This window comes from Amyelois transitella, chromosome 7 (assembly GCF_032362555.1).
Source record: "Amyelois transitella isolate CPQ chromosome 7, ilAmyTran1.1, whole genome shotgun sequence".
Classification (NCBI taxonomy): Eukaryota; Metazoa; Arthropoda; class Insecta; order Lepidoptera; family Pyralidae; genus Amyelois; species Amyelois transitella.
In genome coordinates this window covers 4810214-4825202 of record NC_083510.1, presented here as the reverse complement: position 1 = coordinate 4825202, position 14989 = coordinate 4810214, and the positions used below count along the sequence as shown (strand labels likewise).

The 14989-nt window shown below is 36.7% G+C and overlaps 1 protein-coding gene across 1 annotated transcript; it reads left to right on the top strand.

Annotated features, from left to right (window-relative positions):
- Nucleotides 1-1272: 1272 nt before the first annotated feature.
- LOC106131833 (uncharacterized) lies at nt 1273-14962 on the top strand. The gene is made up of 18 exons (XM_060944977.1): nt 1273-1808; nt 2350-2472; nt 4205-4379; nt 4815-4966; nt 5503-5658; nt 6061-6281; nt 6809-6980; nt 7626-7798; nt 8084-8366; nt 8680-8763; nt 8963-9253; nt 9718-9911; nt 10204-10288; nt 10567-10749; nt 11251-11445; nt 12020-12104; nt 12294-12487; nt 12796-14962. The coding sequence occupies exons 1-18, from the start codon at nt 1371-1373 to the stop codon at nt 13684-13686; spliced, it is 4095 nt and encodes a 1364-aa protein (XP_060800960.1). The 5' UTR covers nt 1273-1370; the 3' UTR covers nt 13687-14962.
- The last annotated feature ends 27 nt before the right edge of the window (nt 14963-14989 follow it).

The following is a 14989-nucleotide window of genomic DNA, read 5'->3' as shown; positions in this document are numbered from 1 at the left end:
AGTTAGTCCTGTACGAATTATAATAGGTTTTTAATTTTAATGTATTCCTTAAGCTCATTATTTTTGTGGCAACTTCGAATGCATCTTTCGACTGCTGAACTTCCGCCCAGAATTTTACCGTGTCATCGATATTCACCCACTTTTCTAATATTATTGTTTGCCATTGCTGGACGTCGCTTACTCCAAGACTCTAAACTTGTATAAAATGGTGAAGCACTCTATTGGGCTTTAAAATAAATAACTGATGTTGATGGAGCCATAGAGTTTTTTAATATGTCATGACGTAAATGAAAAAAGCGCCAGATTATCCGCTAGGCGCTATCATTCTGTAAAGCGCACCAAACACATAAAAAATCGCTAGGTCTAGCGCCCAAAGCGCTAAAATGGCAGCACTGAGGCGAGCTACCCAAATCAAATCTGTACTCATCAGTGACAGTGATATCGGCTGGCGTTGTCACTGACGAGCGAATAGGCTATACAATCCATCCGTATAAAGCTTTTAAACTTAGGATATTTCTATGTATCGAATAAAAAGTATGGACTACGTCCATAGACAAATAAATATAAAGTGCACTCTAATTTAAAACAAAAGCTAAAACTACTTATAAAAAATAAAGAAAAAAAGATGATTGCAAACTAAAATTTAATTTACAAATTGTACAGTCCCTGCATAGCATCAACTTGCGGGAGTGCGAGAAGACTGGCAGCAATGCCGATTATCTCAGCCAGATAATTTCCAGCCCTCCGGTCACGAGATACCTCAATCAGCTTTTTCGACAATGGTCGGAAAAGCAGATGGGCCCCACGGTCCCAGAGTTTCTACCCCAAAAGGTTCAAATATATAGGTATTATCGATACCTACATTTCAGCAGCACCGGCCTTAGATTTGGTAACCTGAAGATGCGCAAGTGTGTCGACATAAATAGCATTCACCCCAAGGGCCGCCCTAGTCTCCAGGGCACAATACGCACCTAAACGCAATGCTGTTGCCAGACGGAAAGCGTCACCATGAAGCCACGTTCCCAGGTTGGCCGATGGTAATGTCTGCAACCAAAGACCAGATTCCTACTACACTACGGCCAATTAATTTGTTCATTTTCATTAAGTTTTCTATTTATAATGTTTTAAATCTGTGAGTACGTCAAAGAATTTGGAAGCAGTACGTATACCCGTATTTATTTTGTTTGTACAGGACGAGTACGTAAGTACCCTAGTTTCATTTGTCTTGCTTGACTCTTGTCATTGTCAGTCGTCAAAAATGCCAAATTTTTTGTTCTTGTCTTGTTGTTTTGTTGTAGAGTTGATGGAGAAATATTTAAGTCAATATTAATTTACAAAATATAAACAAAACAAATAATTTAAATGAGATAATGACGCAAAACAGTGAACGGTTAGACTTTTCCGGTCTTTTTAAATTAGATGTTCTGGTACATTTGGATGTCGTTACATATAGTTTTTATGAAGTTGGTTTGAAGAAATTCTTGGCATTTTCTAGTGACAAAGAAATAAGGTTCATTTACATAAACCCTCTAGGCGAACGGTTCGAAAAGAATTATGATTGGGATTTTGTAGATAATCCCGTTTATTGCATGTGCTTCGAACCAAGTGGTACTTGGGTACTCATTATTAGTGAACAGAAAGTGCTGCTTGTTCCATTTCTCCCATTGTTTGTACCGCATAATGATTATGATTGTAAGTGGTCTTTATCAAGTGTGACTGTTTTACCACTAAGCAGTATCCCAAAACCAACATCAGTTGTATGGTGGCTGACCAATGAATCAGAAAATGTATTGATCATAGCTTCAAAGGTAAAGTTAAATAGTACAATTTTTTTATTTATTTGTTTCATACAAAAATAGATCTAGCCAGATCACTGCTGTAATTTGTTTACTTGTATGATCAAGTCAGTTCCTTTTTATGCCTACTGTTGTAATTGAAGATCTTCTGTAATCATCCATCGTTTAAGCATGTGGCCTTAGTGAACAACATGATGATTTTCAGTATATGTTTAGATGTTTCCACTGGGAAATAGTACTTGAATTATTGAACACAGGGCAAGAAAAGTGTACTCTAGATTATCCTACTGTCCAACACCGCCTTACACTGAATAGATGGACATACAAATGATTTTTTTAAACTCTTATGTCAATCGGGATGAAACAAAAATATTATTTTTACACACCAATATACATAACATATTTTTAATTTAATTAATTTAACAGTTTACCATGAAAATGTAAAATAAAAAATTTCAAAGTCGTATAGTTGCTATTTGTACATACTAGAAGTAGGTTTAAAATTTTTTAATTTATAAAAGAAATGAAATAATGATTACTTTTATTATTTTAGACTGGCCTAATCTCATTTTACTCATTGGAGTCACAAAGTATTCTCGGAGAGTGCAAAGTGGCCGGAGAGATAGTGGACTTGCAGATATGTTTTGATGATTTCTTAGATTTGTTAGCATTATTGGTAAGTTGATTTCTTTAAGTTTTACTATTGTATGGAAGAAACTTCCATGTGTTACAGTGTGTGTAGAGTGGCATGTTAATTTATATAGACGCAGAATAAACAATACAATTTCAAGAATCAACAAGTCAATTTTCTCTAGGTTTAAATATCAAACTATTATTACTAAAGAGCATACATAAATGTTGAGGGCTTATGTAATTTTTTTATTGTATCACATACCAGCAAAATAGAAAATGAACAATATTGGACTTGAGAATTTATACCAAACAAACCTATATCAAAATGGAAGTAACACTCTATATGTTATGGATGGTGATTAATGTGGGTTTTTTTAAATAAAGTCTCTAGTTCTATCAGGCTAAGTGAGTGATAAATACCTGAACTATATTTAATAGCACATAATATAATATGATAGCACATTGCACCAAAATATTACACATATAGCTAGAAGACAAATGGGCAATAAGATAATAAAGTAAAATTTGAGATACAAGCTTTTTGAATAAAAGAATAAGATCACTCCATCTCTTTCCCATGGATGTCGTAAAAGGCGAGTAAGGGATAGGCTTTTGAACTTGGGATTCTTTTTATAGGTGATGGACTAGTAACCCATACATACATACATACATAAACTCAAGCCTCTTTCCCGGAGGGGTAGGCAGAGACTACCTCTTTCCACTTGCCACGATCCCTGCATACTTCCTTTGCTTCATCCACATTCATAACTCTCTTCATGCAAGCTCGGCGGTTTCGGGCACTTTTGACCTGACCCTTCACCAGGACGTCCTTAATTTGATCAAGACATGTTCGTCTAGGTCTTCCCACCCCGACCTTTCCCTCCACACTCTCCTTGTATATCTGCTTAGTCAACCTGTTTTCATTCATCCTCTCCACATGACCGAACCATCTCAACATACCCTTTTCTATTCCTGTAACTACATCTTCTTTCACATCACAACATTCCCTTATCACGCTGTTCCTTATCCGGTCACTCAATTTCACACCCAACATACTCCTTAACGCTCTCATTTCCACTGCATTTATTCTGCTTTCGTGCTTCTTTTGCCATACCCAACTTTCACTCCCATACATTAATGTCGGGACCAACACGCCCCTGTGCACAGCCAGTCGAGCCTTTTTGGATAGTTTCTGACTGCTCATAAAGGCATGCAAAGCTCCATTCACCATGTTCCCCGCGTTCACTCTCCTTTCAATATCACTATCACACTTGCCATCTGATGTAAACTTTGATCCTAGATATACAAACTCTTTCACTTGCTCAACTTTTTCTCCTCCAATCAAAATATTACATGCTGTCATTTCTTTCTCCATTTCAAAAACCAGTGTTTTAGTTTTACTTACGTTCACTTTCATTCTTTTCTCTTTTAAAGCTTCATGCATACAGTTTACCATCTCCTGTAACTCCTCCATCATCTCATCATTATTTGAATCTCAATTCTATCATTAAGCCAAACAGCTGTAGGTGGCCTATCAGTCTTTTCAAGCTTGATGGCTCTGTCTACTCCGCAAGGGATATAGACGTGATTGTATGTATGTATGTATCACTTGGTCCATATCATAAGAAAAATAAATAAACATAAAATTTATTTAAATAATTCATAAAATTAAATAGCACAAAAATTATATTCTTTTAATAGATTTATAAGAGCTCTATTGTTATTTCAATGTTTTCATAATATTTAGTTCAATAAGGTTGTCTATTTATTTACAGATATCTACAGATAAATCCCAACAATGGAAGCTAGTATTAGAACATAGATACTATAGCTACAACTGGCTTCAACAGACTCGAGCACAAACAGATAGAGACAAAAAAGAAGGTTTCATATCCTATATCAAACAGTTATCAAAAGATAAAATTGCATCTATCAGTCAAGGAATGAAGGGTAATTTTTAAAGTCATATCTAATACCATGAATAAATTACAAACATCAAACCTTTAACATTGAAAAAAAGGAACTTTGAATATATACATATTCACGTCTTTATCCTTTATGGGGAAGACAATGCCAGCAGTATCGGAAAGACTGAAAGGCCACATTCAGCTGGATGGGAAAATAATGGATTGAGATTCAAATAATGATAGGTTGCTATTCCATCGCCTAAAAGAAAAATCCCAAATTTTTTGCCTTTCCCTTGATTGACTTTTACAATTTCGTGCAAATTGTTAAAGTCAAAATAGTCGCCGCTTACGACTTCCACGGGGAATGAGATGGAGCGGTCCTATTCTTTTTTATATTGGTGCAGGGAACCACACGGCACTTTTTACGGCGTTATAAATTCGTCAAACATTGTATAATTTCTGCTCCTTTAAATTTTAGATGACAAAGCACAATCAGTCGAGCATTCTTTGAAACCAACAGAATACTTACCATTGTTTCGGAAGGGCTCAAATCATTGGACTTTGACAGCTGAGTATGTAAATGGCCGTCATTTCTTGACTGCATTTGAACTGAATGAAGGCGTTTTAATAGTAAGTTGTTGTTTCAAATTATAAAAGTCCTATGATTAATGTATCTGTTGTGGCGAAATGTTGACTGTGTTTTAGAGCAGTATTGAGAGGTAGACTGAGTAGTTGGTTGAGACGCAATATCCTAAGTTGGAATCCCAGCCAGATAATAATAAAAAAAAATTTTGAGTGTCTGGTGTTTGAATTTCTGACACTGATAGGCCACGTTCAGCTATTGGACTTAATGATTGAATTAGGATTCAAATAGCGACAGGTTGCTAGCCCACCGACTTAAAGATGAATCCCAAGTTTATAAGCCTATCCCTTAGTCGCCTTTTACGATATCCATGGGAAAGAGATGGAGTGGTCCTATTTTTTTTTGTATTGGTGCCGGGAACCACACGGCAATCTATTTACATATAAGTACATATTTGTTATTTATTAAAGAATTGTCGAGACAGTTACCCATACCTACCTCAAGTTTCGCACTTTCTTTGAGTTAGCTCAATTTTTGTGAATCACTCAGTATATTTTTATTTATATTAATAAATTGTTATTAGCTGGAAAGTCCTGATGAAGATTCACCATCAAGAACCCTGCGGCCGCGCATAAACAAAGATTGCCAGTACATACAGGGCCTTTGCTCAGAAAGACTCATCTACTTGTTGAGAAAAAACGTATTGGAAGTCCATAGCGCAGCGTTTTCTGCTGTACAGGTAAGAAAAATTGCATTGAAATAAGCTATTAAACATACATATCTTATAATCACGTCTTAATGCCTTACGGGGAGACCTCAAGGTTAGAGACTAAAAGTAAACATTCAGTCATGTAGTTTTATGATAAAATTGAGATTGACATAGTCACAGGTTGTTAGCCTATCGCCAAATAAAATCCCAAGTTTTTTATCCTTTCCGTATAAAAGCTCAACCCAAGGTGCGTTATAGAATTTTATCTCATTCTGAATAAAAAATTAGGAAGCTCAGAGCTAACATATTCATGGTACCTCTATAGATACTCAAAAGCGGTAGGACTTTAATAAGGTTAAAATACCTCAAATACTAGTTTAACTTTATTTACTCTTTACACTATAATCAACTGATTTTTTGATTTTGTATTAGGGGGACGCTCTATTAGGTGCAAAAACTGAGTTCACGGAACTGTGGTCGGCACAGTTGATTGGAGACGTGCGCCGTGGCCATGTGATGTCTGCGAAGGAACCGCCAGTTAGTAGCGCGGAATGGAGGGAGCCAACCTTCATGTGTGACCTGCAACTGCCGAGGTTCAACCTCGAGCCCTGTCTCATTGTGACCAGCAGCGGGGCCTTTATTTTGAACACTGTGTGAGTTTACTATTTAATTTATATTAAGAATTCTAGGTTATTAGCTAAATAATAAATAAAAATATATAAGGTAATCATTCTAATTTTATATTTTTATAATTAGTTTTAGATATGGGTATAAAGAAATTACTTACCTACAGTATTACTACTTTTATATAAGTTACACCATGCACCTATGCAGAAGTCAAACTTTTGTATGGCGCGAAATTATTTGTATTTATAGTTAACTTGACTGATCAATATTGATTGAGCTACCATGAGCCAGATAGCAGAAAACATTTGGTTTTTCGATTTTAAGTTTAATGTACTTGTAATAAGGTTGTTATTTTGTTGAGTTTTCATTCGTTTTGATTCCGTGGTAGGTTGCATTATTCTGAGCCGCCGAGACGAACTTTAAAAGCGGAAGTACTTTATGTATATACATACAACGAGCAATAAACATAAAACTTCCTTCGCATTCGGGTAAAAAAGGTATTTTATTACTAGTGGACATTTGACGTTTCGCGATTCACCTATAAAATTTTCAGGAGTTCTCCGTGCGAGTGGCTGGTGGGTATGATAATGCGCGGCGGCGCGGGCGCGGAGCTGTCGGCGGCGGCGCTGGGCACGCCGCTGCCGCCGCTGCTGGGCGCCGCCGCCGACATGCTGCTCTCCCGCGGGAACATCGCGCCGGCGCACTACCTGCACACCTTGGCACAGGTCTGTTCAGCATTGCGTATGGACCGCACCTTTGTCCGGTCTACGATATAAGCACCATAAAAAAATATGTTACAGGGAAAGTAAGAGAGACAAATTTTCTAGGAACAGTTCGGTGAGCCAATTTCAGTCAGCCAGTTTCGACAACATTCATTTGGCGCTTGCGTCGTAGACCTGACAAAGTAGAAAGAGAAAAATAGGAAAGCGGTCCGCCGAAACTTAACGGCGAAAGATGAAACGTAGCGCTATGCTTGAAAACGAAGTGTTAGTGACATTCAGCCGACGCCTTGCCATGGTCCAGGTTGGACCGCTTTCAAGACCAATTTTCACATTCACACACATAATTCACAAAGCATATTCTGAATCGTATTCTAAGTTGCTATTTATAAAGCTGAGATCGGTAAACGTCTCAAAATGTTGTATCTTTCAACCAAAAAAGATTTCCACAACAATTTGAGAATTTACCTATCATGTGAAACCAACCTACATGAAATTTTCCTGCACAAAGTTTTATTATATAATCATCCCCTAAACCATAAACGCAGGAAGAGATCTGCTGAAGTCATGGCTGAATCATGAATATTATGTACTCATAATAGCATATGTATAGGAAGCATTGTATTCCTTAATTCAAATTATGTTTTACAGAGTCAACCAGACGGCTGGATTGCGCGCTTAGGTGTATTTGGTAGGCTTCACGAACTGGCCATGTATAAACCAGCGAGCAACGTTACCACTGTTGGCAATGCCGCAATCACTATTAAAATGTTGGCAATAATTTTGAAAATGGCGACCAATCACGAAGAGAAGTTTGATATTATGTGAGTGTTGTACTGATTCCTATGTACAATTTATTTCTAAATTTCGTTTACTTACACTCGATTTGACCACAATATCATTTCCTACAGGTTTTTTTTTAATTTAAACATAGCCCTTGTCTGATGCGAAAGAACAGATCGATGTATTTATTTTATTAGAAAATGCATGGTACCTACAAGAAAGACAATGGGCTCCATAGAAAAATTTATTACAGTAGATATTTGAAGGTGTAACATGTCTCTAATTGTCCCCCATGTACATTAACTTCACTTTTAATATAATTTTAGGGGTACAAGATTCACTTCGTTTAACGCAGTAGAACTTCAAGAGTTAACGTCGTTTGCCGCAGCCATCGGTCTCTGGGACTTGGTCCCCGTTTTCAGCGTTCACCGAGGGAACCCTAGCCTTATGTTGGCAGCACTGAAAGCCCGTAAAGATATATGCAGAGGCGCTTTACACTGCTTGTTAGATCATTACAGTCTTATACCATTGTTGCTGGAGGAGAACGCGCAATGGCTATTCGATTTTATTGTTGCGAAGTGCGGTGAATTGGACACGGCTGTTTTGATGGTAATAATAAGTTATTTTATTTCTCTCTCTTTCTTTCATGATGTGTTCTGAGTTCTTTTTTTCGATACCTTTTCGGTTGGTGGTCGGCACAGTATGTCATCTCACTAGCTGTTTAATTAAAAACACAGTCTGTTTAAACAGATACCTACGTAGTACTTTATATGTATATGCCGTGATAAAGGTTTGGCAATGTTTTTACGGTCGAATGCCTGCCTGAAAACAACTCGCTTTGGGTATTTAATAGTTTGGTTTACTTATTATTTTTGTGAATGACATTTTTCTTACTATAACTAATTCAATATTTATATTTCAGAACATCTGTTTATTTCTCAACCCATTGCAAGATCAACTGCGACCCATAATGCGTGATATGAAACAAGGCATTTCCTCAATTTATGTAAGTTATTTTAAATAAATTACGAGCAAGAGTCGGTTACTAAATGAGACTATTCTTGTATAAGGATTAAACGAATATTTCGAAATCTTAATTGTCTACCAACCAACTTGGGGCAAAAATACATTATTTGTGTGTATTTGACGCGATAACTTACGAAAAGAGTTTAATAAAATTTAAAAGGTATGTATTCTCATTACAGACAGCAAGAATGCTTTATTTAATATCCACATTTATGCACGTCGCGAGTGCTCTCGAGTCCAGACTCCCCTGTCCCGATATCCACAGGGAAGTGAAACAGAAGTCTGAAACCTGGAAGAATCAGTATACACCAAAAAGAGTTCTCAGCTGCGGTCTGGGCCACTGGGCAGTGGCTGATCAAGGATTTGGAAAAATATTGATGACGAATAGTCCGATAAATACGGAGTTGATCGGGAGGGTGATTGACGTGGCTTGTGGAAGGCACCATACGCTTGTGTTGACTGAAAATGGGGTAAGTTGAGTTTCTGTTTATTTTTTTTTAACTAAGTGATTGCCTTCAGAACTTTAGAATTTTTAGAATAAAAGATATTGAATTGAAAGATATCGAATACTTATTTTCAGTTTACAATTTATGTATTTTTTCCCTTTTTTGTTAAAAGTAAAGTTAACACGTAGCCTGCCATAGTAGATTTGCTAATACAAAGATTATATACCTGTCAGTCACCGGTGACTGACATGGCAGTCTATGTGTTAAAGTCGTGTCGTAAAAGACGACTAAGTGATAGGCTTATAAACTTGAGATTCTTCTTAGGCGATGGGCTGGGATGTCCTGTCGGAGGCATATATGCTCCTATCTGTGAAATGTTTGCATGCGCGATTTAGACTTTTGTTGTAATTGGCTGAAAGGATCGCGTAATTTATTATTACGACATGCGGCGTAGAGATGTTATCTAAAGCTCGCGGTGCCCCCCGCAGCTGTACGCGAGCGGAGACAACTCGTTCGGGCAGCTGGGCGCGGGCGCGCGCTGGGCGGGCGCGGGCGGCGCGGCGGGCGCGGGCGGCGCGCTGCGGCGCGTGCGCGCGCGCTGGCCCGCGCCGCTGGCCGGGCTCGCCGCCGGACACTACCACTCCGCGGCCGTCGACCGAGGGGGCCGGCTCTATACGTGGGGGTGAGGCTCTACACACGCTTTGTACGACGTTTCCTTATGATCATATAAATGATACACTCGTATTTATCATAGTTTTATTTACCCATTTTTAAAACTATTAGCCCAGATTCACTCTCCGCCACTATAGTTTACACTTTATTATTTTCAAAATCATGAGGTATAATGACTCATAAAAAAATTTTTTGTGTAATTTTAGTATCATAATATCTGCCTTCAAAAATATGATCAAAAATACCAAATCTTTTATACAGTTTCCTTTTAGATCCATAAAATATGTCGAATTACTTTTTAGGTGGGGCGTTCATGGACAACTAGGCCACGGTAGCATCGACGATATATGGACACCGAAATTAGTAGCCAAATTTCAGGGTAGAAAGGTAATATATTTATTTTTAGTTATAGCTCTTTACATTTCTACAAATTACCCTTTCCTATATAAATTGATCTTTTTATCATGCCAACAATTCCTTCATTATTTCATTTCTGCGATTTCCTAGAAGTCTTGAACTGTTGTTTTGATAATCAAAACTTACTGTAACTGTCATCACACATCCTTCTTACATTTTTGTTGGATAATTTAATAAATAATGATTTAATGACTTTTTATATTAACCTCTAGAAGGAAGAACGTACATTTTAAATTTGTGTGTTTTAGGTCCTAAGTGTGAGTTGCGGCGCCTGCCACAGCATAGTTTTAACCCGTAGCGGAGAAGTATTCGCGTTTGGTGCAAGTGTGTTTGGACAATTGGGTTCAGGCGGTCGACAGAAGTCTTCGGTGCCGGTCAAGGTGCCTCTTCAGCAGCCCGTGAAGGCAATCGCTGCAGGATATTTCCATAATGTAAGTATATGATGCAAGAAGTTGCAGGGCTGAACTGTTTTGTTTGGAATGTAGAATGTAATTGGTTTGGAAATATTTGCATTTCAAGCGAGCATATTCGGCAAAAAGTTTGAGGTGGAAGGCTGACGTTTTCAGTGGTTTGAACTTACAGACAGTTTTCTGTGTTTCTGTTAATGTAAAAATATTTAACGAAATGACGTAACTGAGAAATTAAGGACATAGATAATAAAATTTAAATATTCAAGATAACTTTGTAATAAATTCTACAATGTTGTAAATAATGTACTTTAAATAATAATTATAACCATATTCAATAATAAAAAAAAATAGTCTAATAAATTAAAACAAATTTTTAAATTAAAAAATGACAAGCATAAATATTTTATTTTTATTGTTAAAATCTATGTTGATTTAAAAAGTAAAAAAAAAATCGTATCTAACTTAAATATGAAAATATAGCCTATTCCTGAATGCAGATGAAATTGTATGTATTGTTACCAGTTGGCGCTGACCCAGAACGGGTCGGTGATGGTGTGGGGCGCGTCCCCGCAGCAGGCGCGCGCGGCGCACGCCCGGCGCGCGGCGCTGGCGGACGGCGCGGCGGACGGCGCGGCGGGCGGCGCCGGGCACGCGGCCGAGCCGCACCTGTCCGTGGCCGCGCTCGACACGCACCACTTGCCGGGACACGTCGTTAAGGTGACGCCAGTGTCTCAACTTAAACCCTAAACTGAAGAGACGTACCTAACTCGGGATGAGTTAGTTATGTCGTGCCTGATTCTCCATTTTTGTCGCTGAAGTTAATCGCTAAAATGTTAAAAGACGTACTTAACTCCCTTAATGGTTAAAGTGAATCGCTAAAATTACAAAAGATATACCTTGTCAAGCTCAGTAGTAAACCCCGCAGGGCTACCTTGGAGGCCAGTCAAAGAAGGTAAATCCGCCTGCGATCATTCAAAAGTAGAATAAATGGGTATCTCTTGTAACATCTTCGTCTTACCATCAAATGAGATGGAAGATAAATGCTTAATATATAAGTCTATGCGACCAGACTATTTCCTTGTACCTTTTTACCATTTTTTACCTTGTACCATTTTAGTAAAATGATGGAATATATTAAAAAAAGGCCACCATTTTGTCGTATCATTATGTATTAGCTTACGCGAGACCTCAAGAGATTTTCCACAGTTCATGTTCCAAATGAAAATACTTATAGACATTCAGGAATCTATAAAACTGTCATTTTACAATTCATTTCGTTTGAATCTTACAGATAGCAGCCGGTTGGCATCACTCATGCATAATCAACAATTTTGGTACCCTTTACACCTGGGGGCTTAACTTCGATGGTCAATTAGGTAAGTGAATGTTTCATCAAGTGCAGTCTGTATATATAACAATACTTAGCAATATTAGTGTCCAATTTCAATAATACTTGTAACCTTATTTACAAACAAAGCTTTATAAATGTACAATAACCTGCACAAAATATAACAACAATCCCAGTAATGTGAAAGAAAAACCTGACATTGCATTATAAATTTTAGGAAGTGGTGATAGAAAACAGGTACAGATACCAACAGAAGTGCGCATGAATACAACCGAGAAGAATAGTGCGTCCAAGACTCCGGCGGAAAATAAGAATGTGATGACGAAAGCGATGGTGGCTTGTGGTGGAGATTTCACGGTCTATATAGACGACGATGGAAATATTTTCGCTACTGGCAATGCGAATTTTCAGGTATATGTCTTAGTAAATCTGAAATTTCTTCTCAGCTTTTTTTACTACAGGTAATTTATTTCTAGTTAGAGACTTGTGTTATACACAAGTCTCGAACGGTTCTATCTTGTGATTTCAATCACTTTATATAATTTCTATACAGGAAAAACAAATTCTATAGAATAAAGTGACTGAAGATCATTTTGTAATTCTAAATAATATTTTACTTTATTTCCTTCTGCGGCTTGCTGGTTTTGATGCTGTTGGATTCTTTGCAGTTTCGCCTTTTAAAGATTTAGTGAATGACTAAATTCATTATTTAATTTTAGGTTAACGAGAAAGAAAAAGGCCATAGTCGCGTCATTATGATGAAAACAACTAAACGTGTTATCAAAATACCCGGCTCTCGCAACAGTAAGTTCTTATTTCAACACATTGGTAAATTGGCCAATCTGTTCCCATACTGGACGTTAGAAGATGCTCAGAGGAACAATATAGAGCCTACATTGAACCCATTGTCATCTATAGAGGATTTCAGCAACAAATCTTGGGCAGACGATATAATCTTACTTCTTAAACCGTGGATCAACAAAGAGAATCTGTCAAGCAATTTCAACATGGCGGCAAAGTTCGCATATCATACAGAAAAATACTCGAAATGCCTAAAACTTTTGTTGAACAATCTCAAAGTTTTGCCAAAAGAACATGGGGTCTATCTCACTCACAACGAAAACTCCGACGCGCGGAAGAGAGATGAATTGAAAATAGTTATAAAGAACATTATGTCTAAACGTATCAAAGACGTATCATTGACCATTCTGAATGGCGAACTATATCCTGAAATTAATCCTGCAACATATCGAGATTTGCCTTGTTGCTGTAATGAGCTTAGTTACATTCCCGAGAGGGTCCCGAAATCAGTTGTAAGAGATGGTGATTTAGCTTTAAAAGCAGCAGATATCATAGATAAATGTATAAGTATGTTCCCTGTAGATACAAGTTTGTGGGAGACCTGTTTTCGTTACTCAAAAGATTTTTTTGTAGAAAACAAATTGTCCTACATTGAGTTAGAAACGGTTCTTCGAAAATATATGGAGTCGAACGCGTCGACGATGGCGGCAGCTATTATGTATTCGAATGATTGCTCCCAATACGGCGAGATATTAACACCGAAATTTTACTTGAATATGTGCAATATGGTCTTAGATAGCTGGGGTTGAGTGTTCCATTCCAAGCCGATATTAAAATAATCTAATGTTTAAACTTTAGTGACTAGTTTCATAATACAAATACTTTTGTTCAGCTCAATCATAACATTGTTAAAACTCGCCGAAAGATCAGTTCCAGTAGTCATTGTTTGCTATTTGTGCTATACTAGTTATATAAGTTTACGGTCTATTGCACTGAAGAGTTCCATGTTGTTACATTGATCATCTGAGATTTATCAGATATATGCGACTGTAGTTAGATCAACGACTAATTTTGAAATATTTTTATAATATAACTTAATAGTTAGGGTAGCTTTTCAATTAATATTTAGAGAATGATTTGCCTACTTTTATATATAACTATATTTAGTAGATTTTCAATAAACGAGGCGGTCATATCGTAATTGTTTATAACATTAAAGCAACAAAAATATCTGTTATTAATATTTCTTAAGTTTTTACTTTCAGTAGTTTTCATTGGAAATTCTGCATAGCCGAAGAATAATCAATATCAAAGACAAATACTTCGTTTTCAGAATAATATATGTTTATACAATATATATAAGTATGATGTCTTTCCGATATATTCTCATATGGTACGCAATAGACAGATCTAACAGGTCCGAAGGCCATGTTCATCTGGATATGAATTTCATAGGAAACACTTATGATTATGATTTTCATTTAAAAGAATATGTATAGAAAATTCGTATTCCTGTTTTACCTACATTATTCAGTTCATTTACTACCTACCAGGAAAGCCGGTATGAACAGGTGCATATGTACCGATATATCTTGTATATTATCTTTGATATACCGTGTATCATTGGCTAAGCAGATAGGTCCATGTACGAGTATCTCAAACTAATGTGTTATCTGTTATTTAACTCTTTAGAAATGTTGTGATTTACTTCTCTTTTTTACTTACTCCGTGCCATTTTAAATGCTCTCTTTGATTTTTATTGTTAATATTAAATTGTGATGTTATCTAATTTACATTTTTTTTAAAGTTATGAGTTTTGGTAACAATGTTTACACTGCTCCTTTATATTTTTACCAAAAACATAGTTTTAGTATCAAATATATCGTACCGTCCTATTGTGAAATCAAACTGTAATCAGCCTATCTATTATATTAATGCTATAGAGTTATATAATATTTCGTGTTGTATTTTATATCTAGTCATTTGTTTTATACGTTTTTATTAGTTTAGAGCGTTACAATCATGAAATATTTTGCATAACAATTGTATTTATCGCATATTTTAAAATTAAAATCTTCTAACAAGCATTCATTGTTTAAGTTCCCTAAGTCA

Excerpts from the sequence above, each read along its gene's own strand:
- LOC106131833 (XM_060944977.1), top strand. The coding sequence starts at position 1,371 with ATGACGCAAAACAGTGAACGGTTAGACTTTTCCGGTCTTTTTAAATTA. Across the intron at positions 6,282-6,808 it reads GCCTTTATTTTGAACACTGT|GAGTTCTCCGTGCGAGTGGC; the intron begins GTGAGTTTACTA and ends TAAAATTTTCAG. Across the intron at positions 8,764-8,962 it reads AAGGCATTTCCTCAATTTAT|ACAGCAAGAATGCTTTATTT; the intron begins GTAAGTTATTTT and ends TTCTCATTACAG.